A 25,851-nucleotide genomic window follows, 5' to 3' on the forward strand; every position below is an offset into this window, starting at 1 on the left:
ACGGACTAAAAAGCCTCTTGATGAAAGTGAAAGACAAGAGTGAAAAAGTTGGCTTAAAGCTCAACATTCAGAAAACTAAGATCATGGCATCTGGTCCCATCACTTCATGGGGAAATAGATGGGGAAACAGTGGAAACAGTAGAAACAGTGTCAAACTATTTTTTTGGGCTCCAAAATCACTGCAGATGTGACTGCAACCATGAAATTAAAAGACACTTACTCCTTGGAAGGAAGGTTATGACCAACCTAGATAGCATAGTCAAAAGCAGAGATATTACTTTGCCAAAAAAGGTCCATCTAGTCAAGGCCATGGTTTTTCCCATAGTCATGTATGGATGTGAGAGTTGGACTGTGAAGAAAGCTGAGTGCCAAAGAATTGATGCTTTTGAACTACGGTGCTGGAGAAGACTCTTGAGAGTCCCTTGGACTGCAAGGAGATCCAACCAGTCCATCCTAAAGGAGACCAGCCTGGGTGTTCATTGGAAGGACTGATGCTGAAGCTGAAACTCCAGCACTTTGGCCACCTCATGAGAAGAGTTGACTCACTGGAAAAGACTCTGATGCTGGGAGGGGTTGGGGGCAGGAGAAGGGGACGACAGAGGATGAGATGGCTGGATGGCATCACTGACTCAATGCACGCGAGTTTGGGTGAACTCCGGGAGTTGGGGATGGACAGGGAGGCCTGGCGTGCTGCGATTCATGGGTCTCAAAGAGTTGGACATGACTGAGCGACTGAAATGAACTGAGCTGAACTGAAGCATAGAGCTGTCGTCATTGTGGGAAGGAAACATGGGTATTTAAATATTCTCCTATTTGTCTAGGTTTTCCAAATTTCCTATAATGAATACAGATTGTTTTTTAAAATGGAAAGGAAAAACATCTCTCAAGTAAGGAAATACAAAGCATGGGGTCAAATATTATAAGCCCAAAAGGACAAGTCTTAGGACCCTGCAGACTCCAGTCCTGAAGTGACAATTGTTTAGGGACCAGAGGTGGGTGGGAGGGGAAAATGGGAGTACCATGTGAGCTCGGCAGGTGGAACTGAGGAGTCTGGTCCACAGCCTTCCAAATGCATCTTTTCCTTACCTCGCAGGGCCTCCGCATGTTCTCCCTCTAGGATTTTTCGCTGTTCATTCAGTTTCTCTCCAAGTTCTAGCTCCCTCTCCTTCTCCACCTGGGGGCAGAGGGTCCCGAGCAGAATGAGATTCAGTAGGTTCAGGGCAGCCTCACTTATCCACTCACCAACCCTGGAGCCTTTTGGAGGCTGGTGATCAGAGTCCCCCCCGCTGATCTGAGTGACGGAAATGACGCATACTTTCCCATGAGGGTGCAGAGAGGGCGCAAAGCCTCCAAGACATAGCTGATGTGACTGACTTCACCCTCTTTAGGGCTGAAGGGCGGACTTCCAGAGATGTGCCACGTGGATAGAGATTTTGGAGCCTTCTAATCCTGATGCCAATGAAGGCAGAAAGCCCTTTGCTATGTTGGTGGTTCCCCACTTTTACTGAATAGAATAAATAAAACAAATTATATGCCCACAGTTACAAATATTTGTTCAACAGATATAGTACTCTTTTCTGGGCAAAAGGAGTAAGAGATACTTGCAACAACGATAAAACCAAAAGTTGACCTTGCTCTGGAATTTAATGAGGTTAGTGGAGCAGGAGGAAAAGAAAGGGGTTGGGACTCACCTGCTGCGCCCATTTCTTCTTGTCCTCTTCATGTTGCTGGAGGATTCTGGTGATAGCCTTTTGGTGCTGCTCAGCCTCCTCAGGTGCACATACATGGTCGGTTGTGGCTATAGGTGAGGGAGGAAAAAAATCACAGAGTGAAAAAAAAAAAAATCACAGAGTGGAGGCTGGGTCCAGGCCCAATGGAGAGGGTGTGGGAGGCAGGAGCTACGGTGTGGGGAGCCTGGTCTCCCCCTCAAAAATGTTTCAGTTGGAGGATCAACTTCCAGAGGCAGCTCCTTAAATCCCCCTGTCTTTGGAGACCCTCCTTCATGAAGCGGAGGAGCCAGAGGCCTCATCTTGCCCCTAAGATCTACAGGAAAGCAAGTGACTCACAGAACACATTCAGCCTATAAAGGTGCTGTTTGCTTCATCCAGTGTCTAAATTAAAGAAACAGTGGCTGACTTAATAACCGGGCAGCTTTTACTTAATCCTACAGATTCCCAACTCTTTTTAAAAGTCCTGATTTAAGCTTTTATTTATTTATTTGTTGTCTTTGTTCCGGTGTGGGCTTTCTCTAGTTACGGCGCGTAGGGGCTGACACCTAGTTGCGGTGCATGGGCCCCTCATTGTGGTGGCTCCTCTTGTTGTGGAGCCGGGGCATTAGGGCACACGGCTTTCAGCACTCGTGGCAAGAGGGATCTTAGTTCCCAGACCAGGGATCAAACCCGTGTCCCCTAAATTGGCAGCTTGATTATTAACCCCTGGACCAACAGGGAAGTCCTCCAACTCTTCTTGAAGAAGCCGAAGAAGTAGCAGTGTGTGATTCAGTGTCCAGCAGGAGCTGGCCTGAGGAACAGCGGCCTCCCCTCCAACCAGGATGTGGTTCTGCCATTCACCACCGTCCTCACCTCGCCTCTCCTCACTAAGGGGCTAGTTGGTCACACGCTCTATCTGCTGGGCTCTGTGTCTGAGTGCGACACCTCACAGTGCAGAAAGGCTGCTGTGAGCAGGAAGGAGACCTTGAAAACAGGAAATCTAGCCATTGATGAGGGAAACTGCAAAACAGGCCTGGTGATGTCACTCTGGTGAGTCCAACAGGCTCTGGGTCTCACCTAAGGCGGGGATCCACCCTCTCTGGGCCTCTGTTACCTAATACGTTAAATCAGGATAATAATAATACCTGCCTCATAGGGCTATTGAGATGATTAAGTCAGGAAACAACGGCAATGAAAATAACAACAGCATGTAAAGAATATGGAGACTAAACAACAACAGAGGATACCAAGAGCTTACTATGCTCAGAAACATGCCCGGCTCTGCCCCAAGTGTCTCACAGGCGTTACTCACTGAATCCTCAGAGCTACCCAGAGTGGTGGGTACCACGATTATTCCCATTTCACAGACGAGGAAGCGGAGGGACAGAGAAATTATGCACCCTGTCCAAGATCACCCAGTTCCCAGCTGGGGTAAGTGGCTGTGAACCTACAAAAGCTGATTCCACAGCAAACACTCTGAACTACCATGTTGTTCTTTCTGTCTGCTCACGCATCAAAGCAGTGAGTGTACCAACACAGGGAAGCAGCCTGAGTGTCTTTTAACATATGAATGAATAAATAGGATGCACAGCAACAAAAGTCTACACATACAAAGGAGCATTACTCAGCCACAGAAAAGAATTAGACTCTGCTGTTTGCAACAACATGGATGGACCTAGAGGGTATTACGCTTAGCACACTAAGTCAGAGAAAGACTAATACTGTGGGTAATCACCTATTTGTGGAATCTAAAAACTACAACAAACAAATGAGGAGAAAACAAAAGCAGCAGGTGTAGCGCCAGGCATTTGGAGGTGCTCAGTAAGTGCTCTTTAGGACTTCCCTGGAGGTCCAGTGGTTAAGCTTTCATACTTCTACTGCAGGGGGCACAGGTTTGATCCCTAGTAGGGGAACTAAGACCCTGCATATTATGTGATGTGGCAAAAAAATGCTCTTCATTGTTCACTAAATGTTTCTCAGGGCTCATGACAGCATTGGAGGCTTATATTAGCATTGTTATAAATGCTAATAATAATATTATTAATTATATTAATATTATATAATTATTAATATTAATGTTATATTAATTATATTAAATATTTATGATACAATATATAATATTAATATATAATATTATATATCATTTATATTACATATTATATAACACATATAATATATGTATTATATTAATATAATATATGTATAATATATTAATATGCATTAATATTATATATTAATGATATATAATATATAATGTTAATATATATAACATGCAATATAATATAATATTAAATATATATATAATATTATATATTACTGCTAGTAATAATATTATTACAGAATTTCATAGGCCAGGTTGGTTACAAGGTATAATGAGAAGTGTGAAGAAAGAGGCTGTGGTCAGTCCATCAGATAAGAGCCCTGGGTCTGGGGGAGGGGGGGTGAGAGGAGGCAGAGGTCGTGATCTTGTAGTTCCAGGCTCTCATAAACCATTTCGCTCAAGATCTCAAATGTTGGTCAGCAGTACCAAACTGGTCCCAATTTATGTGTGTGGGTGCTATTTATTACAGGGACTTACCATCATTAACAATGCAGACTGTGGCTCAGATCATGAACTCCTTATTGCCAAATTCAGACAGAAATTGAAGAAAGTAAGGAAAACCAGTAGACCATTCAGGTATGACCCATATCAAATCCCTTATGATTATACAGTGGAAATGAGAAATAGATTTAAGGGACTAGATCTGATAGACAGAGTGCCTGATGAACTATGGACGGAGGTTTGTGACATTGTACAGGAGACAGGGATCAAGACCATCCCCAAGAAAAAGAAATACAAAAAAGCAAAATGGCTGTCTGAGGAGGCTTTACAAATAAAATAGCTGTGAAAAGAAGAGAAGTGAAAAGCAAAGGAGAAATGGAAAGATACACCCATTTGAATACAGGGTTCCAAAGAATAGCAAGGAGAGATAGGAAAGCCTTCCTCAGTGATTAGCGCAAAGAAATAGAAGAAAACAATAGAATGGGAAAGACTAGAGATCTCTTCAAGAAAATAAGAGATACCAAGGGAACATTTCACGCAAAGATGGGCTCGATAAAGGACAGAAATGGTATGGACCTAACTGAAGCAGAAGATATTAAAAAGAAGTGGCAAAAATACACAGAAGAACTATACAAAAAAGATCTTCACGAACCAGATAATCACGATAGTGTGATCACTTACCTAGAGCCAGACATCCTGGAATGTGAAGTCAAGTGGGCCTTAGGAAGCATCACTATGAACAAAGCTAGGGGAGAGGATGGAATTCGAGTTGAGCTATTTCAAATCCTAAAAGATGATGCTGTGAAAGTGCTGCACTCAATATGCCAGCAAATTTGGAAAACTCAGCAGTGGCCACAGGACTGGAAAAGGTCAGTGTTCATTCCAATCCCAAAGGAACGCAATGGCAAAGAATGCTCAAACTACCGCACGATTGCACTCATTTCACATGCTAGTAAAGTAATGCTCAAAATTCTCCAAGCCAGGCTTCAACAATACATAAACTGTGAACTTCCAGATGTTCAAGCTGGATTTAGAAAAGGCAGAGGAACCAGAGATCAAATCACCAATGTCTGTTGGATCATGGAAAAAGCAAGAGAGTTCCAGAAAAACATCTATTTCTGCTTTATTGACTATGCCAAAGCCTTTGACTGTGTGGATCACAATAAACTGTGGAAAATTCTGAAAGAGATGGGAATACGAGACCACCTGACCTGCCTCTTGAGAAATCTGTATGCAGGTCAGGAAGCAACAATTATAACTGGACATGGAACAATAGACTGGTTCCAAATAGGAAAAGGAGTACATCAAGGCTGTATATTGTCACCCTGCTTATTTAACTTATATGCAGAGTACATCATGAGAAACGCTGGGCTGGAAGAAGCACAAGCTGGAATCAAGATTGCCGGGAGAAATATCAATAACCTCAGATATGCAGATGACACTACACTTATGGCAGAAAGTGAAGAACTCAAGAGCCTCTTGATGAAAGTGAAAGAGGAGAGTGAAAAAGTTGGCTTAAAGCTCACCATTCAGAAAACTAAGATCATGGCATCTGGTCCCATCGCTTCATGGCAAATAGATGGGGAAACAGTGGCAGACTTTACTTTGGGGGACTTCAAAATCACTGCAGATAGTGATTTCAGCCATGAAATTAAAAGATGTTTACTCCTTGGAAGGAAAGTTATGACCAACCTAGACAGCATATTAAAAAGCAGAGACATTACTTTGCCAACAAAGGTCCATCTAGTCAAGGCTATTGTTTTCCCAGTAGTCATGTATGGATGTGAGAGTTGGACCATAAAGAGCTGAGCGCTGAAGAATTGATGCTTTTGAACTGTGGTATTGGAGAAGACTCTTGAGAGTCCCTTGGACAGCAAGGAGATCCAACCAGTCCATCCTAAGGGAAATCAGTCCTAAATATTCATTGGAAGGACTGATGTTGAGGCTGAAACCATAATACTTCAGCAATCTGATGAAAGAATTGACATATTGGAAAAGACCCTGACGTTGGGAAAGATTGAAGGCAGGAGGAGAAGGGGATAACAGAGGATGAGATAGTTGGATGGCATTACCGACGTGATGGACATGAGTTTAAGTAGGCTCCAGGACTTTGTGATGGGCAAGGAAGTCTGGCATGCTGCAGTCCATGGGCTCACAAAGAACTGGACATGACTAAGTGACTGAACTAGCTATCTAACTAACAATGTGTAGTCTTCAGCCCCACTCCTAGAGATCCTAATTTAGTTGGTCTGTGGTGGGGCCTCAGAATTGGTATTTTTGAAAATCCACCCCAGGTAATTCTTATGTATAGTCAGATTGGAGAACATCTAAATTCTGACCCAGTTGCTTATCTGGTACTTTCACTTCGTCTACAATATCCTGATAGTCTCCAGGTGGTAATTAAACACTTTCAGAGATGGAGAGCTCATTCTATCAGTAGCTCTGATGATTTTAAACCATCAACCAGACAAAGAAAACTCCTTTGAGAGTGAACTGAATTCTGCCAGTGTGTTTTGGCTATGTTCAGGCCCTGGTACTGATCTCTGGGTCACACTGAACAAGGCTCCTCTTTCTTCTCTGTGAGGGCACTTCAGTCACTTGGAGAGAACTGTTGTATTTTATCACAACATCTTCTGTTTCTTTACCTGTTCTGTAAAGGACATGACTTCCAGATTCCTCATCAGCCTGATTCTTCTCCACTGTACTCTCTCCATTTTCTTCCAGATTTCTCTGAAAATGTGCTTTTCAGAAATAAACTCAGCACTCCAGGTGTGGTAGCAATAGCCAGGATCAGGGAAGAACTATCACCTCCCTGATTTTAGAAATGATACTCCTGTTAAAGTAACCTAACTAAAATCTCAGGAGATAATTAAATAGCCATATCATGTTTGTTGATTATAAAATAGGAAGCCTCACAGATGTCAGAGAGGGCATTTATAGGGTGGACTACTCACCTGTGTCACCATTGAGGGGACCCAGTTCCTGAGGCTCTGGTTTGGGAGGCTGATCTGGTCTTTGGCGCCTCTGGAAGAAATGAGATAACAGTGAGGATGAAGGTAGGAGGTTAATGTGAGGGTAGATGCTATGGTAATTCTTCCAAAGGCAAGATAGGAATTCCAGTTGTGCCAACCCCTGCACTATGCCCAGTTCCCTTAGGCTTTCTTCCTCACAGTCTCAAGGCAGCATCCGCTCTGTGGGGAAGGGGTTCTCAGATAGGATTTCATCTTGGCCAGGGAAACCCTCAGCGGGGAGCTTGATGCTGGTTGATGTCTCCTTAGATTCTTGTACTTTGGCTCGGCTACCAACCATGGGCTCCTCCCTGCCCTTATCTTCCTTCTCCATGGACTTGGCCACACCTTATGCTATTCCCCTCATCCCAGTTACGGCCTTTAAGTGTCTTAAAACTTCCCAACCCCCAGTTTAGAGACAATTCCCCTTCCTCCTCGGGGCCCTTGGCTACCACAACTTTCAGCAAGTTCCCTGTATTGAAGGCAGAGCATCAAACTTCAAGCCATGGTTTTACTGTTTCTTCTCTGCTAGAAGGGCTGTTTCTCCAACTATATGGAGGTGGCAGTATATAACGTGACAGTTGGAGGTGAAATACTGCAGCCAGGTCATACCAGGCACTATCTCAGCTAATCTTCAGAAGAGCCCGGGAAATATGTACGTCCCCCAACTTAAAAATGAGAAGGCTGAGGCAAAAGAGGATTCCATCAAGGCAGATCAGGGGACATCTGGCAGAATCAAGTATTTGACCCATACCTAGTAAGCACTTTAACTAACCTTGGCCAGTGGAGGTTGAATCAGAGGAGAGAACTGATGCAAAAGGGCTTTCTACAATAACTTGTAGAAATATTTGTTTATTTAATATTTATTTACTTGACTGTGCTGGGTCTTAGTTATAGCACACAGGATCTTTAATTGTGGCATGTGAACTCTTAGCTGTGGCATGTGGGATCTAGCTCTCTGACCAGCGATTAAACCTGGGCCCCCTGCACTGGGAATGCAGAGTCTTAGCCACTGGCCACCCGGGGAAGTCCCAGAAGGGTTTTCTATACCACAAAACAGTGTCAATGGCTCTAAGATTTTGGTTTTCATAAATAATATTTTCAAATAGGAGATTTGGTATGGGTTGACAAGCAAGAATGCTGAAAAAATAATTTGCAGACTACCACTATCATTTCATAAAATAGAAGAAATTTAAACCTTGCAAAATATACTAAGGAAAGCTCGAGATAGTTCTTTCAGGAAAGGAGAAATAACATCTTACTCAAAGTTACACACAATGAATATCTTTAATTTTCACCCCAGAGAGGTGAAAAGTTGGTCAAAGTCTAGCACTGGTCACTGGACCAAGATGTGGGGTAGAAAAAAATTTAAGCCGTTTTGTATACTTTTCAAAATGTTCTAAAATGTTAGCTAGACTTACTGTGATCATTTCACAGTGTGCACAAATATTGAATCATTCAGTTGTACATCTGAAATAGTATGTTATTTTTCAATTGTACCTCAAAAAAGTTTTCTTATTTTAAAAAAAGATAGTCTAAGCCTCATTTTCAGTTCAGTTCAGTTCAGTTGCTCAGTCGTGTCTGACTCTTTGCGACCCCATGAATCATAGCACGCCAGGCCTCCCTGTCCATCACCAACTCCCAGAGTTCACTCAGACTCACATCCATTGAGTCAGTGACGCCATCCAGCCATCTCATCCTCTGTCATCCCCTTCTCCTCCTGCCCCCAATCCTTCCCAGCATCAGAGTCTTTTCCAATGAGTCAACTCTTCGCATGAGGTGGCCAAAGTACTGGAGTTTCAGCTTTAGCATCATTCCTTCCAAAAGAAATCCCAGGGCTGATCTTCTTCAGAATGGACTGGTTGGATCTCTTTGCAGTCCAAGGGACTCTCAAGAGTCTTCTCCAACACCACCCAAGCCTCATTTTAGAAAACACTTAAATAAGTCAGCTCATGAAAAACCCATGAAAGTGTTCAATTGTGAATTACCACTGTAAAAGAAAACCTTTACTTTTTACTGTGATAATAGATTAAGTGATTAATAGAATAAAAATTATTAACAATTTCCTGAAGTCGAGAATGAATGAAATGCTGCTGGAAAGCATAGTTCTGGTTGGGGATGGATGAGAGGGGAAGGCTTCTAGAACCTTCTGCTCCTGCCCCACAGTTTCCACCACAGAGCCTGGTGCAAACTGAGCCTGGCACACTGAGCAAGAAACAGTGTCTCTCTCCCCCAGGTCCTGGTCCCCAGGATCTGCTCAGTGGCTGGCAATCCAGCCACCCTCCTCCACCCACCCTGTGAAGTCTCGTCCCTTCCCACACAGGGGAGAGGGGGTGCCTGGCCCAGGAACAAGCTGTCAACACAGGACTCTGGGGTAATGACAGGAGCCAGCCTCTCCCCCTGGGCTGGAGGAAGGAGGCAGACAAACACCAACGGTGGATTGTCTTGTCCCTGTTGCCACTCCTGGTTACACTTAATCTGGTCAATGTTTTAATGGGAGTGAGATTTCCAGAATTCCAGTTCCAGCTCTTCTACAAACTTGGACAAATCTCTACCCTCCTCTGGGCTCCCGCTTTCTCCTTTGTGGAGGAAGTGGAGGTGTGAGGCGTTCTTACTTTCACTCAACAATGCCAACGGTGTTCATACCCCGAGTGTCTGATCTTAGCTCTTTTCAACTGCACTGAGAGATAAGGGTTATTACGAAGGAGGACACTGGAGCTCAGGGAGGTAAGACACAGTCCTATGCGGCCTGGGTGTCAAAATCAACATGAGAACCAGGTCTCAGAAGAGTAGAGACCAGAACAGTATTGTTAAGAACTCAGGGATTCTAGGGACTTCCCTGGCAGCCCAGTGGTTAAGACTCCATGCTTCCAATGCAGGAGGCATGGGTTTCATCCCTTGTTGGAGAACTAAGATCCCACATGCCACACAACACAGCAAAGGAAAAGAGAAAGAAACAACTCTTGGATTCTAAAATCACCCAGATCTGGATTCAAACCCTAAATTTAACACATTGCCTCTCCAAGCCTTGATTTCCTCACAAGGTTATTTTAAGGATTAGCTGAGATAAAGCACTTATAACTCCATAATTCTAACAGCTCAAACACGGCATGATGATTTTTACCACTTTATATCTGAAAAAGCGTGGCAGGATAAAGACCACAGTGCTGTGTTAGGCCGCTTAGGCTATCATTGGCCTCAGGTTGCCTGAAATAAGATCATAAGGCTCATGAGAAACTTCTCCCAAACAACCACCATGGAAGGTGAAAAACTCTTCTCCACTAACAGCTTCCAGACCTTCGGCAAGACATAACCTTGGGCTTGAGTCTCCAGATCCTGACAGCACCTCTGCCCCCAGGATGACCACCCAGAATCAAGGCACTCAAGACTCATCTTAGGACATCCCTGGGGGTCCAGGTCCCTGCAATGTGAGGGATGTGGGACACCCAAGCTGGAGAGCTCAAGCCCCACAGTGATTCCACAGGCCACACCTAGGGCCCAACTCCACTGAATAAATAACTATTTGAAAAATAAAATCAGTATTTTTTAAATAATTTTTTTAAAAAGACTCATTATAATAGTCCTCATGCTACTGTTCTCTCTATAACATTTAAATATTGGTAAACATCTTTTTCCAAATATAGTGGTAATAAAGAATACACATTTATTCACTTTTGGAATTTATATATATTCCCTTACATCTCATTTTTTCAAATAGAAGCATTTACTACATGGCATTAAATATTTTGTAATTAATTTTAATGACTTCAGTATGATATCTTATAGATGAACTTAATCATTTAATCAGTAATCCACTGTTGAATGGACTTCCCTGGTGGCTCAGACAATAAAGAATCTGTCTGCAATGTAGGAGACCTGGGTTTGATCCCTGAGTAGGGAAGATCCCCTGGAGAAGGGCATGGCAACCCAATCCAGTATTCTTGCCTGGAGAATCCCATGGACAGAGGAGCCTGTGGAGTCTGTGGGGTTGCCAAGAGTTGGACACAACTGAGTGACTTATACTTTCACTTTCCACTGTTGAATATTTACATTATTTTCATTTTTAAATTTTCAAATCATGCCTTAGGGAACATAATGATTGTAAGACTTTTACACATCTAAAGTTATTGTCTCTACACTTCAGAAAGGCTCTACCGATTAACTAGCCCACTAGTAGCATACAGAAGGCCAGTTTTACTGCAACTCTGCCAACATGGACTAGTGTCTTTTTTTTTTTAATGTTGATCAATTTGCTAGGCCAAAACCAAACCAAAAACAACCTACTGTACTCCTGGCCCCAACATGCACACCATGAGTTCAACACCATCCCAAGTTGCTCTAGACCATCCCAGCATGACATATGGTCGATAATTTCTCAGGCTTCCAGGCCCAGCTCATATATAATTTCTACTTGGTCTCTCCCCAGGGCTGAGTTAGTTCCTATCAGCAGCCTGTTCAAACGCCCATGCGATTAGTTCCCCAGTTACCCGTGCTTCTCCTGTTAATCCAAGGGGGCTCCTTGAGGACAGGGACCAATTTTGAAATTGACTTTGGATTTGATAACTGTTGTGATGCCCAGACAGTATTTCTAGGGATTTTGAGGCCTAATAGAAGGTCTCCTGTTTCAGGACCACCTGAAGCACTTGCTTAACACAGCTCCCAGGCCCAGTTCTGGACGGAGGCTGTATGTGTGGTCTGGGAAGCTCCGATCTACCACTGCATCCAGGTGATCCGGAGGCTCCTGAAGGCACATAGCCCAGAACTGAGCAGGAATCAATAAGCAACTACTGCCTGGGAAATTCCCATGGCAGGGCCTGGGCTGCTTTCTCCTCAGAGGTCAGGAGCAGAGTTCACTCTACAGTGGGCAAGGACGGCAGCTGGGAGGGGGCCACAGGAATTTCCCCGTCCAAAAGCAGAGTGGGGCAGGCCTCAGGCTGGGAGGGTCATACAGCTGAGCTCTGGAAGAGGGCTGGAGGCTTCCTGTGTCAATGGAAACTTGGGAGAAGAACACTATGAGGTGGTTGCCTGCAGCACAGAATGGACCTGGGAGGAGGGGGAAGGCCAGCACACCCAAGTCTCAGCTTCACTGTGTGAATTTAGGGAAGTGCTGTCCCCTCTCTGGACCCTCTTTGATGGGTCAGGGTTGGAACAGAGGTTCTCCTCACTCCTTATGGGCTCCAGGGTAGCCCTTTTACCAGGAGGGCTGGAAACAGGGCCTCTTCATCTTGGGACCGTGCACAGTTCTGGGGCCCAGCTCCTTGCTCTCAAGCAGACCAGAGCCCTGTTCTGGGGTCAACCGGAGGTAATTCTGGTCTGTGGCAGAACATGGTTTCAAACACAGAATCCAGGCAGAGCAAAAGGACAGCAGAGTAGCGGGGAGAGCAGCAAGCTTGGACTGGTCCTGGCAAGAGCCCCTCAAATTTGCTTGCATTTTGGAAGGTAAATTAACAGGAGGGACTAGTAAAGGTTGATCAGCCTTGAAAAGTAAAAAATGTGAAAAACAAAGACTCTGGACTCTGGCTTCAAATCTCTGCAGAACCACCATGATGTGAAGGCTACTAGTGTGTGGTCCACAACCTCAGAGGACAGGATGATGACCAAGGACTAGAAGTTTCAAGAAGTTTTAGTGCAACTTGAAGGATCTCAGAATGGTCCCAGAGATAGGCTGCTGTCTTGGAGGGTGGAGTGGGCTGGTGGTAGTGAGCTCTCCATCACTGGTAGCATGCAAGAAGCAAACTTCATTTTGCAGGTTGGACTGACTGATCTCAGAGGCCCCTAAACTCCAACAATCAACTCCAACAATCCATTTCTGTAAGATATCCTTGACATTTAAGAAGTAAATATCTCTGTTAAACAAAGTGTTTAGCTAGTGCAGGTGGTATGAAAAACCCACCAATAGTAACAGCATCTCAGTGGGCTCTGTTGAGTATTATTCAAGTTGAATTCAGGGTGAATTTTCATAGTCTTATACTAAAGCGTCAGGGATAGACTCCTCAACTTCCCTTAAACTTGAGCTGGGAATTTCTTTCACCATGAAAGACTGAGGAAGGCAGAAGCAACTTGGATAGAAGCTGCCCAGCTATTCTCTACCTCCGGGATTCTACCAGGATGGAAGTCGAACCCTGAGGATGGCATAGCCTTTCCTGAAGACACTGGGTCTCACCTTGCTTTAGGAACCATCATGCCATCCTTTTCATGGCCCTTCAGGCATTGTGTGTTTCTGATTGAGTGGTGTGATTTATGGCCTCATTATCCCTGACTAGCTTAGAGAATTTCGTAATCAAAGGACCCTTGAGAGTTCACCAAGCTCCTCCACTGTCCCCATAAACTGCAGACCTGGATTCCCTTGGCCATGTAGTTCTGTCACACCCTCCTTGGCTGTGGAAGGCTTACTGGGACCCAGAAGATAGGGTTGGAAGGGACCCTGGAAACAGCTTATCCAATCCCCACCTTCTATTTCCAGATGGAAAAACTGAGGCCCAGAGGTGGAGTCGGCAGGGCCTGTCAGAGGGGCCACAAAGCAGGATCAGAGCCTCCTGGGAGTCCAGACTCAAGGCGGAGCCCTTCCCCTTCCTTCGTGCATACGCCAGATTGATCCAAGCAGTCCAACATTTAGGGAATTCTGAGCCTCAAGGACTCAGATCACACTCCTTTGCAACATCAGAGCTGCCTTTCCGCTGTCAGGACTCAGGCATGGGTGGGGCCCCGGCACAACTGGTTTCGATCTGAACAACCACAGGCAGAGCCCATTGGCTGAGGGTAGAGGCAGGAAGGAGGTGGGGCGGAGACCCAAGGGGCTCCCTCCAGGGCCTGGGGTGGAGGAAAGGTGGGGCCTAAATGTTCAGAGCTGTTGAGAAATGTTAGCCTTCACACCCAGACTACAGAGGCTCAGAGGTAAGAATACCACAATCACTGGCCTCAGCTTCCGCATCTCTAAGATGGGCAGAAGTATTTTATCAAGCAATGCCTGAACGTGATTTCATTTTCACGCAGCCAAGACAACTAAAGATTGACTTTGACTTGTTCATTTTACACATCACAGTGTCAAGCATTACCCAGTACCTGCCTGGGGACACACCAACGTGACCACACAGCCCAGTGAAAGGCAGGAGCAACCGCAGGTTCTTCCCGGCTGTGTCAGGAGGTCCTGCTTATTCTCCGAACACCTGCAATGCCTCCAGAACACCCCGAGTCAGGGGCGGATGTGGTCTCTATCCCTCCTATCTGACCAGGTGATGAAAGGTCTCAGGGGAGGACAGAACCACTTCCCCCCAAGCACCTGCTGAGACCGCCCACGCCAGAGAGTGAGCGCAGGGCCCAGCCCCTCCTGCACAGATGAGAGGCTGAGGCCTAGGGAAGGTTTTCCGATAGCCCTTCCTTCCTCCCTACAGCCCACCTTCTCCTGTCCTGTATCAGCCTCGCATGGGTCTGCCTGCTCTGATCTCCTGAGAGGGGCCAGAGCTGGCAGAAGCACTCAGCAGCATTTCTGGCATTTGGGTCAGCCGATGAGGGAGAAGGACCCTGAAGGAGCAGGACAGAAAGTGGTGTTAGTAGCCACCATGGGAGAAGAGACAGGCTGAGGATGCAGACACATGGCCGGATATCCGCCTGTCTCGCCAACCCAGTGGCAAACCCCGCAGTGTGAGTCCAGAGTCAGGGCCCTGGCTTGCTACTTGCTTGCTGTGTGACCTTGGGGGAGCACTCGCCCCTCTCTGGGCTTCTGTGTCTTCCTCTCTCGAGCATGGAGTTGGGCAATGGGATACATCGTGGCCCTTCTGGCCTTGATATGCTACGGACGCAAGAGAAGCGGCAGAGTGAGGTCATTCTGACACCTCACCCTCTATCAGTCCTGTCACGCTTGCTGGTTCCCAGCACAGCAGGGCTGGTGGCTGCACACACTCAGCGGCCAGCCCCCTCGTGCAGAGGGCTTCTCTGCAGGACAAGGCAGGAGGGGTACTTGCTCAGGAGGGCCCGCGGGGGGAGTGCCCTGAACCCTTCAGACCACCCTCTGTTCTTGAGCAGCCCCTGTGGGGAAGCTGTAAAAGGGGGGACTGGAGTGCCTAGAGAAGAGGAGGACATAGCCCAGCAGCCACCATGCAAAGTACAGGCAGCAAGCGCCCTGCCTCAGAACTGCCAGCAGAGAGAGAGGCACCTATTAGTGAGGACGATGGCCCCTGCAGGGTGCTTGGGGCAGGGCCACTTAGAACAGGGGAACACTGGAAACCAGCCTCACATCTACAACGGGGCATTGGCTCCACACACTAACGTATCAATACATGACACTATGCAAGGCCACTCATCTGTTTAAAAAAGCAAAGTAAGTATTTACCAACAAAGGTGGAAAGTCATTTGGTAGAATATCAATAGCAAAATAAACGATTTCTACTGTACAAACATGCACAGGAAAAACTACCTAGAAAAGCACACACCAGGGGCAGGCAGTCATCATCTCTGGAGAAAAGACTAGAATTCTTGTGCTCAAGGAGGGGGAGCTGCAGTTTTGCCTAAGTTCTTAGAATTTTTAAAACAACGGTGTATTCAAGTTTGACTCGTGTACAAAGAAATGAACAGCAGACAGAATCAATACCTCTCCTGGAACCTAAAAGCAGCCAAGGGGTCATTTTACAGGTGGGGAGGTCAAGGCCTGAGTAGCGATCACACGGCAAGTTAGTGAACCAGGAAGGACCAGGACCCACTCTTGACCTCCGGCCCAGTATTCTTTCCTCTGCAGATGCTGCAGCTGGTCCGAAAGCACTGGGGCCGTGCCCAAGCACCTCCTTGTGTGCCGTGCTCCCTACTTTGCTGCCAAAGAAGAGGCGCTGGGTCCCCCCTGCCCATTTTAACTGGTGGCCAGGTCACAGGGGGGTGAGAGAGGGTGGGGAATCAATAAAACATATACATCTAGGGCTGCTGTAACATATTACCAAGCAGCTGGTGACTTGAAACAACAGAAATTTCTTCTCTTCCAGTTCTGGAGGCGAGACGTCCAGAGTCAAGGTGTCAGGTGGATTGGGTCAGTCTGGAGGCTCTGAGGGAGTTTCTGCTCCATCCGTCCTTCCTAGCTTCTGGTGGTCGCAGCAACCCTTGGCGTTCCCTGGCTTGCAGACGCATCACCACCATCTCTGCTTCTGGCAGCACGGGGCCTTCTCCCCGTGCTTCTCTGTCCACATTCCCTTCCTCTCACAAGGACATCAGCCCTTGGACTGAAGCCCACCATCCCCCAGATGTAATCTTGATGGATTATATCTGCAAAAGCCCTGTTTCTAGTAAGGTCATACTCACAGGTCCTGGGTGTACATGAGTTTGGGGGGACACTATTTAGCCCATTACAGGTAACTTTTCTGATGTCACAGCTGTTTCCTCAAGGCGGGGGCAGGGGGCAGAGTTGCATGGGACGGAGGAGGAATGACAAAGTTCGTTGTACACTCTGAAAAAGAACTTCACTCCTGGGGAGGAAGGAGAATTGGAACTAGGTCAGTCTGTACATTGCTTATCTGGGGAGAAAGCATGGGACGTGGGATGTGTGGGATGGATGTATTATGAGGCGTTTGGCCTAGATGTTCTAGAAGATTCAGTCTTGAAAATAAAGTGACACAAGATAAATGATTTTTAGGGATCCACATTTACCTGGTGAGAGAAGTCGGATGGCTTGTCTGCAGGTGATGGATAGATTTATATCTATCTACGCTAAAGATGGATGGATTTTCTCATTTTCTCTTGCTCTTTCTCTCTGCCTTCAGTGGAGTCCTGGTTGGTCCTTCTGTGAAACCTAAATGTGTCACAGTACATATGTATGGAAGCTTGTATTGACTTTAAGCGGGATGAGAGGACATTATATTGTGGGTTGGACAAAAACCAGGGCTTCCCTGGTGGCTCAGCTGGTAAAGAATCTGCCTACAATGAGGGAGACCTGGGTTCAATTCCTGCGCTGGGAAGATCTGCTGGAGAAGGGAAAGTCTACCCACTCCAGTATTCTAGCCTGGAGAATTCCATGGACTGTATAGCCCACGGGGTAGCAAAGAGTTGGACACGACTGAGTGACTTTCACTTCACTTCATACCTACATAAAGGTCTAAATTACTGAAGCTACACAAAAAATCATGGCATCTGGTCCCATCGCTTCTAAGCAAATAGATAGGGAAACAGTGGAAACAGTGACAGACTCTATTTTTGAGGGCTCCAAAGTCACTGCAGATGGTGACTGCAACCATGAAATTGAAAGACGCTTGCTCCTTGGAAGAAAAGCTATAACCAACCTAGACAGCATATTACAAAGTGGAGACATTACTTTGCCAACAAAGGTCCATCTTGTCAAAGCTATGATTTTTCCAGTAGTCATGTATGGATGTGAGAGTTGGACTATAAAGAAAGCTGAGCACTGAAGAGTCGATGCTTCTGGAACTGTGGTGTTGGAGAAGACTCTTGAGAGTTGCTTGGACTGCAAGGAGATCCAACAAGTCCATCCTAAGGGAGATCAGTCCTGAATATTCATTGGAAGGACTGATGCTGAAGCTGAAACTGCAATACTTTGGCCACCTGATGTAAAGAGCTGACTCACTGGAAAATACCCTGATGCTGGGAAAGATTGAAGGTGAGAGAAGAAGGGGGCGACAGAGGATGAGATGGTTGGATGGCATCACCAACTCAATGGACGTGAGTTTGAGTAAGCTCCAGGAGTTGGTGATGGACAGGGAGGCCTGGCATGCTGCAGTCCATGGGGTCGCAAAGAGTCGGACACGACTGAGCAACTGAACTGAGCTGGGCAAAACCCATTAGCTCAGAAGCCACATACACACCAGTGTCCCCACAGTGTTTGGGACAGGGGGCTCAGTGCCTGGCAAAGGCCATTTCCTTTCACAGACCCTCTGTCCAAAATGAGTTAAAAAGTCCAGTTTGCCCTTCTCCTATGGATCAGGTGTCAGGGACCCTGCATCTTATGTACCCCAGTCACCCTGACACAAGTGTTTGGCCCCCACGCACCTTCAGAACCCAGCCAAGATGCCATCTCTTCTCTGGAGGCCTTCCCTCCCCCCACCTCTTCCCTCCAACAAAAAGGCACACTCTCCCAGGATTAGGAATGAAAACACAAGGATGCTCATGAATAACAAGGGTAGGAGTGGAGAGTGTAAATAACCAAGTGTCTAAACTGGTTAAAAAAGCCACAGAACATCCACAGAACCTTAGATGGCCATTAAAAATCACATTTCCACAGACTTTTAACATGCGAGACTGCCCCCAGCAAAATATTAAGTATAGGGTTGGTCAAAAAGTTTGTTCAGGTTTCTCTGTAAGATGTTACAAACTTTTTAGTCACCCCAATAACTGTTAATAGAATACAATCATTTAAAATATATCCTTAATTCTGCAAAAATAGTCACAGTCACATATAGCATACTAGTGAGGAAAACAGAAGAAAAATGACACTGAAGTGTACACAGAGGTGATCTCTTCATGGCGGGATTAAAAGCTATTTTAAAAGTTCTTTATATTTTACCAAATTTTAAATTATGCCTCAAACATTATGAATAATCACAGTAATTAGGTGTCGAGTGGAATCTTAGTATTTCCTAGTCCGAGGTTTGCAACACCTCTTCTATTCCTCCCCCCTTCTATTTCTGTCACAATCACATCTGACCTCTGCTTGAACTCCTCCAGGATGGGGAACTCACTACCCTTCTTCCTGGTGAGAAGTAGATTCTGGCTCCCCTTAGCTTCCCCTCACTGGCCACAATCTGCATTCTGGGGCCAACAGAGAACCAGGTTGCACTCCATGCCGCTTGACAACACTTCAGAGGCTGGAAGGCAGTGGCCAGGCTCCAAACTTTATCTTCGAAACCCCAAATGGCCTTCCAAGTACATTCATGGCCCCCTTCTCCAGCATCCCTGTTTGCTTTCCTTGGGTGCAGTCCAGGTGGTGATGTCCCTCACCTACATCCCCTGCTAACCAGTCAGTGTATCAGGGACTCTATCACACGCATTCTTTCACCTAATCTCAGAACCCTATGACTCAGGAGCTACATCACGTCTATTTTACAGATGAGGAAATTGAGGCATGAAAAACCCAAATTCCTTCCAGGGTCACTTAATGGTCCACGATGGGCACCTGGCCCAGAGTCTGGACAGCAGAGTTAATAAATGAATGTGCTCAGTCGCTCAGTTGTGTCCAACTCTTGGCAATCCTATGGACCGTAGGCCCCCAGGCTCCTCTGTCCACGGGATTTTTCAGGCAAGAATACTGGAGCGGGTTGCCATTTCCTCCTCCAGGGGATCTTCCTGACCCAGGGATTGCACTTGCTTCTCCTGCACTGGCAGGCATTCTTTACCACTGAGCCACCAGGGATGTCCAATAAATGAATATGTGGACTCAGTTCTAAGGCCCCAGCCCTTAGTGTCTATGGTTTTGGTTTAGAATTAGTTGTGCCCATGCCAAACTTCCATGTCTTTCACTTTGTATCTCTGCCTCTTTCACCTGGCCTGCTACCTGGAAGCACTCATGAAGAGATACTGACCCCAGAGAATCTGTTGCCAGAGGCCCCGCTCTGGAGCAGTACTGAGCCCAGGTCTTAGATGTGGTGCTCAGGGCTGTGGCATGGGGGCCAGAGCCAAAGCTCTGAACCCTGGGTCACACGAGCACACTCAGAGGGTTGACCATGAGGCACTAGGGTTCCCTCCCTACCTGGGCCCAGATGGGGCTGGTAACTTTTTGGGGATGGAAGGGGCCTAAAAACCCCCATGTCATCCTATAGGCAAGTCCACGGAGGGCTTGTTTCCTTGGCCCCGCCCCTTCTGCCTGGCCTTCTCCTACATCCTCCTGATGTGGCCGCAACAGCCATAGTCTTTGTCAAAAGGGTTTAGGAAGGACCACATTATGCAGATGATTCTTCAGTATCTACACCCAGCCTGCTAGGGATCTCCACTCATTTTTTCACCAGGATTTCAACTTGTCACCAAAAGTCCCAGTAACACTTGCCCCCAGGTCAGGCCTCTCAGTGGGGTCTAGGACAGCTGGTCAGCTAAGGCTACTGGCACTGCCAGCCACACGACTCAGCAAACCCTTAGGGCCTGGCCCCTGGGAGGGACCTTGAAAAGTCCTAGTGGTCAAGCCCCTATCCCTAGCCAGGGGAAGTCCCCCCTGAAAGCCCTGGCCTCATTCCTCACAGCTGGCCATTCCCACTCTCTGCAACCAGCACCATCACTCTGCTTCTTTGGCTCAGCCTCCACTCAGGCTGTCCTCTCTGCCTCAACTGGGTCATTCCTACCAAACCTTCATCACCCAGCCAAGGCATGCCCAGCCCTCACCCAGGAAGCCGTCCTGTGTCTCTCAAGGCTAGATGAGATACTACTGCTGCACTCTGGGTTAACTTCTAGTCCAGCTCTGATGTGGCCCTCATTCACACTCAGATATTTAGGAGGCACCATCTCTGGGCTCTGTGGAAGGCAATAAGTACCAACGGGGTGAGGGGGTGGGGGGCACGCAGAAAAACCAGGCTCCACTGCATGGTTTGGCCACCAACCTAGTGAATGACATCACTCCTCCCTGACCCTCAGTCTCCTCATTTATAAAGTGGAGAAGACCCTACAGCTCAGCCTGGGCTTTAGTGAGGTCGGCAGGATGTGAAAGTACTCTGTAAACTGCCACTCAGAGTGAGTCATTGTTATCGTGACCTGAGCCTCCTGGGGTCTGAGCTCAGTTTTTTACATCCCATCCTCAGAGGTTCCCTCTCTCCTAGGGGGCTGACAACCTGCTGGAGGTGAGCTTGGACGTTCAGGCCTTTTAGGGTTTGGCACCTGGATAAGAAACCAGGCAGGGGCAGAGCACAGAGGGATGGAAACTAGCATGAACTTTAAACAAAATCAGCTTATAAATCCTGCCACTCAGGGGCATGAGCCTGGCACTGCCGGGGCAGAAAGGCAACCCAAGCAGCTCTGAGGCAACAGGGCAAAGGCTTTAATGCCAAAGGGCTTTGGAATCAATAAGAAGCCACTGGAAGCACTGAGTAGGGGCAGAGACAAAGGACACTGGGCTTGGGGACTGGGAATTTGGGTTCTGCTCTAAGCTGTTCTCTGACCTCAGTCAAGACCCTTCACTCTCCAGGCTTTAACCTCCCAGCTGAATGTTGCGTGCATCAGCACAGGTGGTACCCAAGGTCTTTCCCACTGGGCTAGTCTCTGCTGACTGTACTTGCCCTTCCTTCACAGTTTGGGACAGGAGGTCCAGTTCAGGCTGTGCCAGGGATGGACAGGGACAGCTGGCAAGGCTCTCAGACAGGCAGGGGAATCCTTGCTCACTGTGGGCTCCTTTCCCAGACTACGGAAGAGTCAAGGCCTGGAACAGGGCTACTCCAGTCTCTTCCCGCCACCAAATAGATGGAATTCACCCTTGGTGGACTTTGCAAGCTGAGTGGTTAACACAGGTGCAGAGAACACAGGCTCTCTGACTCCTAGAAATCATCCTGCTCAAAGCCCTCCCTGTCCATATAGAGGGAGAAACTGAGGCACAGAGAGCACTACGGGCATGTTTGTGGCACAGCCAGGATTAACACTGAGAATCGATCACCAGCTTTGTTATAAGTCTCAGGCAGGTCTCAGGTTTATCTGTTCATCATCCCATCAGCCAGACTTCTGCTTCCACGGATGGAGGCAAGCCTCAGTTTCCCTCTTGGAGCCAGGAAGACTGAGTCAGAGCTCCATGAGGTATTTTGAACTGGGAATTAAGGAGGAGCAAGGATAAGGGGGAAGGCGCTGTACTTGGGACAACAGTCCTTTTCCCTGGACTAGGCACAGAGCAGAAATAGACTCATTCAGGTTCGGGACAGTACTGCATGCTCAACAGGCAGAAAAGCTTGGGCTTAGGCGCAAGCAAAGCAGCAGAGGCTCAAGTTCAGTGAAAAATGACTGACGAGTGTCACAATGTGGGGCCTCTCGGGGCCTCGGGGGACTGATCATCAAGTTCCTAGGACCACCTCTTCCTACCTGACTGGAGGGTAGGCAGTAGTAGGAAGAAGGCTCAGGACTCTACTTGAGGGTCTGCCCTTCCCTCTCTCTGCCTCAGGTTGTCCTCTGGCTCCAGGCTCTGACCTTCCGGGCTTGTCAGAACCCAAAGGGCAGCTGGTCCCACTGCCAGAAACTCGAGTAGTGTCTCCTGGGCCCTAACCCAGCTCGGAGGCCCCTTGAGGGAGCGACAGGAAGGGAGGGAAGGGCAGCAGGAGGCCGCAAATCTCCTCCCTGGTTGGCCCCTCCCAGCTCCCCTGAGGACAGCCCACATGCACCGGCTCTAGGGCCTGAAGAGGCTCTAGGCCAGCGCTTCTCAAACTTTAAAGCATATTGTAGTCACCTGGGCATCTTATTAAAAGACAAGTTCTATTTTAGCACGTCGGGAACACAGCCCGAGATTCTGCAAGTCCTAGGTGATGCCGATGATGTAAATCTGTGGGCCATTCTGCCGCGCAAGTAGCGGCCCTAGAGAGAATCTGCCTCTTAAGGGCAGGAATGCCAAAGGCCCAGAGAGGTCAAGTCACTCGTCCATGGCCACACAGCGAGCAGCGCCTGACCAGCGGAAAAGGGCACCCGCTGCAGCCGCTGCTAGACAGTCCCACCTCCGCCAGCTGGGATCAGGTGCCTGTCCCGGCCCTGGGGCTGTGTTTGTAAACTCGGCTGCCCCGCGTGGCTCAGCCCTGGGTCAGGGAGAGAGAGCCGCCCGGCCGAGCCTTACTCGTCTCCCTGCCTGCCGGCCTCTAAGTGTTCACCGCCCGGCATCCCCAGTACCCTCGGGGCGCCCTGGGTCCCCAGCGGCGGAGCGGCTCCGCACCCGCCTTCCTTTCCGAAGGCAAACTTCTCCGCCGGCGCCCTTTACCTTTTTGGGGGGTTTGCAGCAGCTCAGTCTGCTGTGTCCGCAGCCCATCCTCCGCCGGGGGCTCCCGGACTCTGCCTCCCAACTCTGGGGCCCCCAGAGAACCCTGCTATCCAAGCCCTGCTGCCCGCTTGGCGCCCGCCGGCCGGGGCAGCCGGCGAGACCCTGAAACTGAACCTGGAAGCGCAGACTTGAGCCGGAGCTGGGGCGGCCGTGTGCCGTAAATACCCGAAAAGCAGGGCCTCAGGGAAGGCCGTGGGGCTCGCTGCGCTGCCGCCTAATACAGGTGATCAGAAGCTTAGTAAATGACAGAAAACTCGGGTCAGGGCCGAAAAGGTCCCAATGAACAATGGATTTCTTTCCAGACTCGCAGCAGAGAAAAGGCTAGGAAAAAAATTAAAGCAACTATTTAGTAAACACAACAGCTATCGTTTATCAAAAGTTGTTTCTGTCCTGGCTTCCTTGCACATATTATTTCTATTTCTTGCCATCTCCTTGCCACAGAGGTATTATTAGTTCCTCCTCTTTACACGTGAGGAAAACGAGGCTCAGCTATGTGATCTGCTTACACTCACCTAGCTAGTCAGAACCAAAGCCCAGATAAAAACCAGTTCTAACTCCAGAACCTAAGCTTTCAGCCATTTCCCTACAAATACATAATAATGTGAAAATTAATTGTAATGATCTTTCACTCTGGGTCCATAACTCTTTCCAGCTCACACTCATCTGTAATATTCTACTGTATCCATTTTGAATAGAGGTTACCAATCACAACAACTCTGTGAGGTAGATAGGCAGATGCAGGGAGAATAAGGGACATACAATGTCAGAAACTAGGAAAAAGAACTTTTGTTTACCTTTGCTTTGTTATTAGCTGAGGTTTCTGGGAGTGGCAATGCAGGGAAACTTTGAAAGTCAGTGTGAGTGTGTATGTTAGAAAATGATACACAGCCCAGAGACACTTGGAAAGATGTACTGATGAAAGGGACTTATGGTCAGGAATGGAAAAAGAACGTGAGACCCCAAAAGAACTTCCCCTCCAGAGTAGACCAATCACAGTAGGTTCCAAGAAAGGAAACTGAGGACACAGGTTATATCAGGTCCTTGGAAAGAAGAATAATGGAAGACGGTGATTCACAAAGTGTTGCCCCCAAGTCGACAGCATCAGCACTACCAGAGATCTGGTGAGAAACACAAGTGCTCGGGACTTCCCAGTGGTCCAGTGGCTAAGACTCCACGCTCCCAATGCAGGAGGCTCTGGTTTGATCCCTGTTCAGGGAACTAGATCCCACAGTGCCAAAACTAAGAGTTTGCATGCTGCGACTAAAGATCCTGTGTGCTGCAGCTGACTGCAGCTAAATAAATAAATAGAAATAAATATTTACAAAAAGAAATACAAAAGCTCAGACCCCACCCAGACCTACATATCCTGAACTCGAGATGGGGCTCAGCAACCTCTAGGTTCCCAGGCCCTCCCGGTGATTCTGAGCCATGCTCCTGTGAGAACCACTGCTGCACAACATGCTGAACAAGTAATGAGGAAAGAGTGTCTATTAAATTATCAGTGACGGTGAAGCAATGCTCAAGATTTACTAAAAATCCAAACCAACAAACAAGCAATAGACTAGAACAATCTAAATATCCAAGAAAAGGAGCTTGGTTAATAAATTATGATATATCCATGAAGATAGAATATCATGTAACCTGCTAGCATTCTGATAAGGATAAAGTTTTAAAATGTCATACAATGTAAAAAATTCATTCTTATTAAAAAAAAAAAGTTGGACTTCTGTGGTGGTCTAGTGTCAATGCAGGGGACACGCTTCGATTCCTGGTCAAAGATTCCACATGTCAGAGGCAACTAAGCCGGCGAGTCGAGACTATTGAGCCCACACACAGCAACCACTGAACACTGCAAACCCTAAAGCCCCACTCTGCAACAAGAGAATCCACTGCAAAGAGAAGCCTGCTCACCGCAACTAGAGAAAGCCCGTAGGCAGCAACTAAGACCCAGAGCAGCCAAAAACAAATAAATACATATATATATATATATATAAAAAAGTGTTAATAGTGGTTACCTCTAGATGAGGATGAGATTCTGATTACTCATATTCTTACATTTAAAAAAATGAGTACGCACTTACTATAATGAAAACGTTTATTGTGATAAGAAAAAGTTTTCTAAAAACTATGTTTTTGAACCCAGGCATGAGATTGAGACTAGTTTTCCACCAGCAAGTGGTAAGTATAAATATGTGAAATCCCAAAGAAATAGACAATGGTTGTGAACAAACTAGGTAGAAAAACCATGTAAAGGGCCAACAGGGTCAAAAATGTGTACGGACATCATAACTAGCAATGCCCTGTGTGGTCCTGAGCCTCTTGTTTCTCCTTTGGGAGAGTTTCCCATCTGAACATCAAACAACTGAGCTTTCTAAAATGGATCTCCAATTTTAATATCAGGAGTTGAAATCAATAACTTGGGCTGGGGGCGGGGAGGGGGTTAGGAACCAGAAGGCAAATTCTGCTTCTGAAGCCTCTGTTCTCAGGAGCTCTTGCCTCCAGCTTCTTTAAACTGCTTGGGAGACCAGGTTCAGATTTCCTACTTTCACACAACCAGCTTTTTGGCTACATGCTTTGAAGTTTCCGCTTGAGAAAGAAGCCCTAAGTATTTTTTTTTTCCTTTAGGAATTTGAGTTTGAATAAGCTGCTAATGAGATTTTTAGAAGTTGTTGAGCCAGT

The 25,851-nt window shown here is 47.1% G+C and overlaps 1 protein-coding gene across 1 annotated transcript in view; it reads right to left on the reverse strand.

Annotated features, from left to right (window-relative positions):
• The window catches only part of CCDC69 (coiled-coil domain containing 69), a 48,205-nt gene that overhangs the window by 13,000 nt on the left and 9,354 nt on the right, over positions 1 to 25,851 (reverse strand). Inside the window, exons 2-5 of the mRNA XM_027970425.2 lie at positions 23,113 to 23,351; positions 7,206 to 7,275; positions 1,692 to 1,798; positions 1,087 to 1,174 (exon numbers count right to left, since the gene is read on the reverse strand). Of these exons, the coding sequence (XP_027826226.2) occupies positions 1,087 to 1,174; positions 1,692 to 1,798; positions 7,206 to 7,275; positions 23,113 to 23,351 (504 nt within the window). The remainder of the gene's footprint in view (positions 1 to 1,086; positions 1,175 to 1,691; positions 1,799 to 7,205; positions 7,276 to 23,112; positions 23,352 to 25,851) is intronic.

This window comes from Ovis aries, chromosome 5 (assembly GCF_016772045.2).
Source record: "Ovis aries strain OAR_USU_Benz2616 breed Rambouillet chromosome 5, ARS-UI_Ramb_v3.0, whole genome shotgun sequence".
Classification (NCBI taxonomy): domain Eukaryota; kingdom Metazoa; phylum Chordata; class Mammalia; order Artiodactyla; family Bovidae; genus Ovis; species Ovis aries.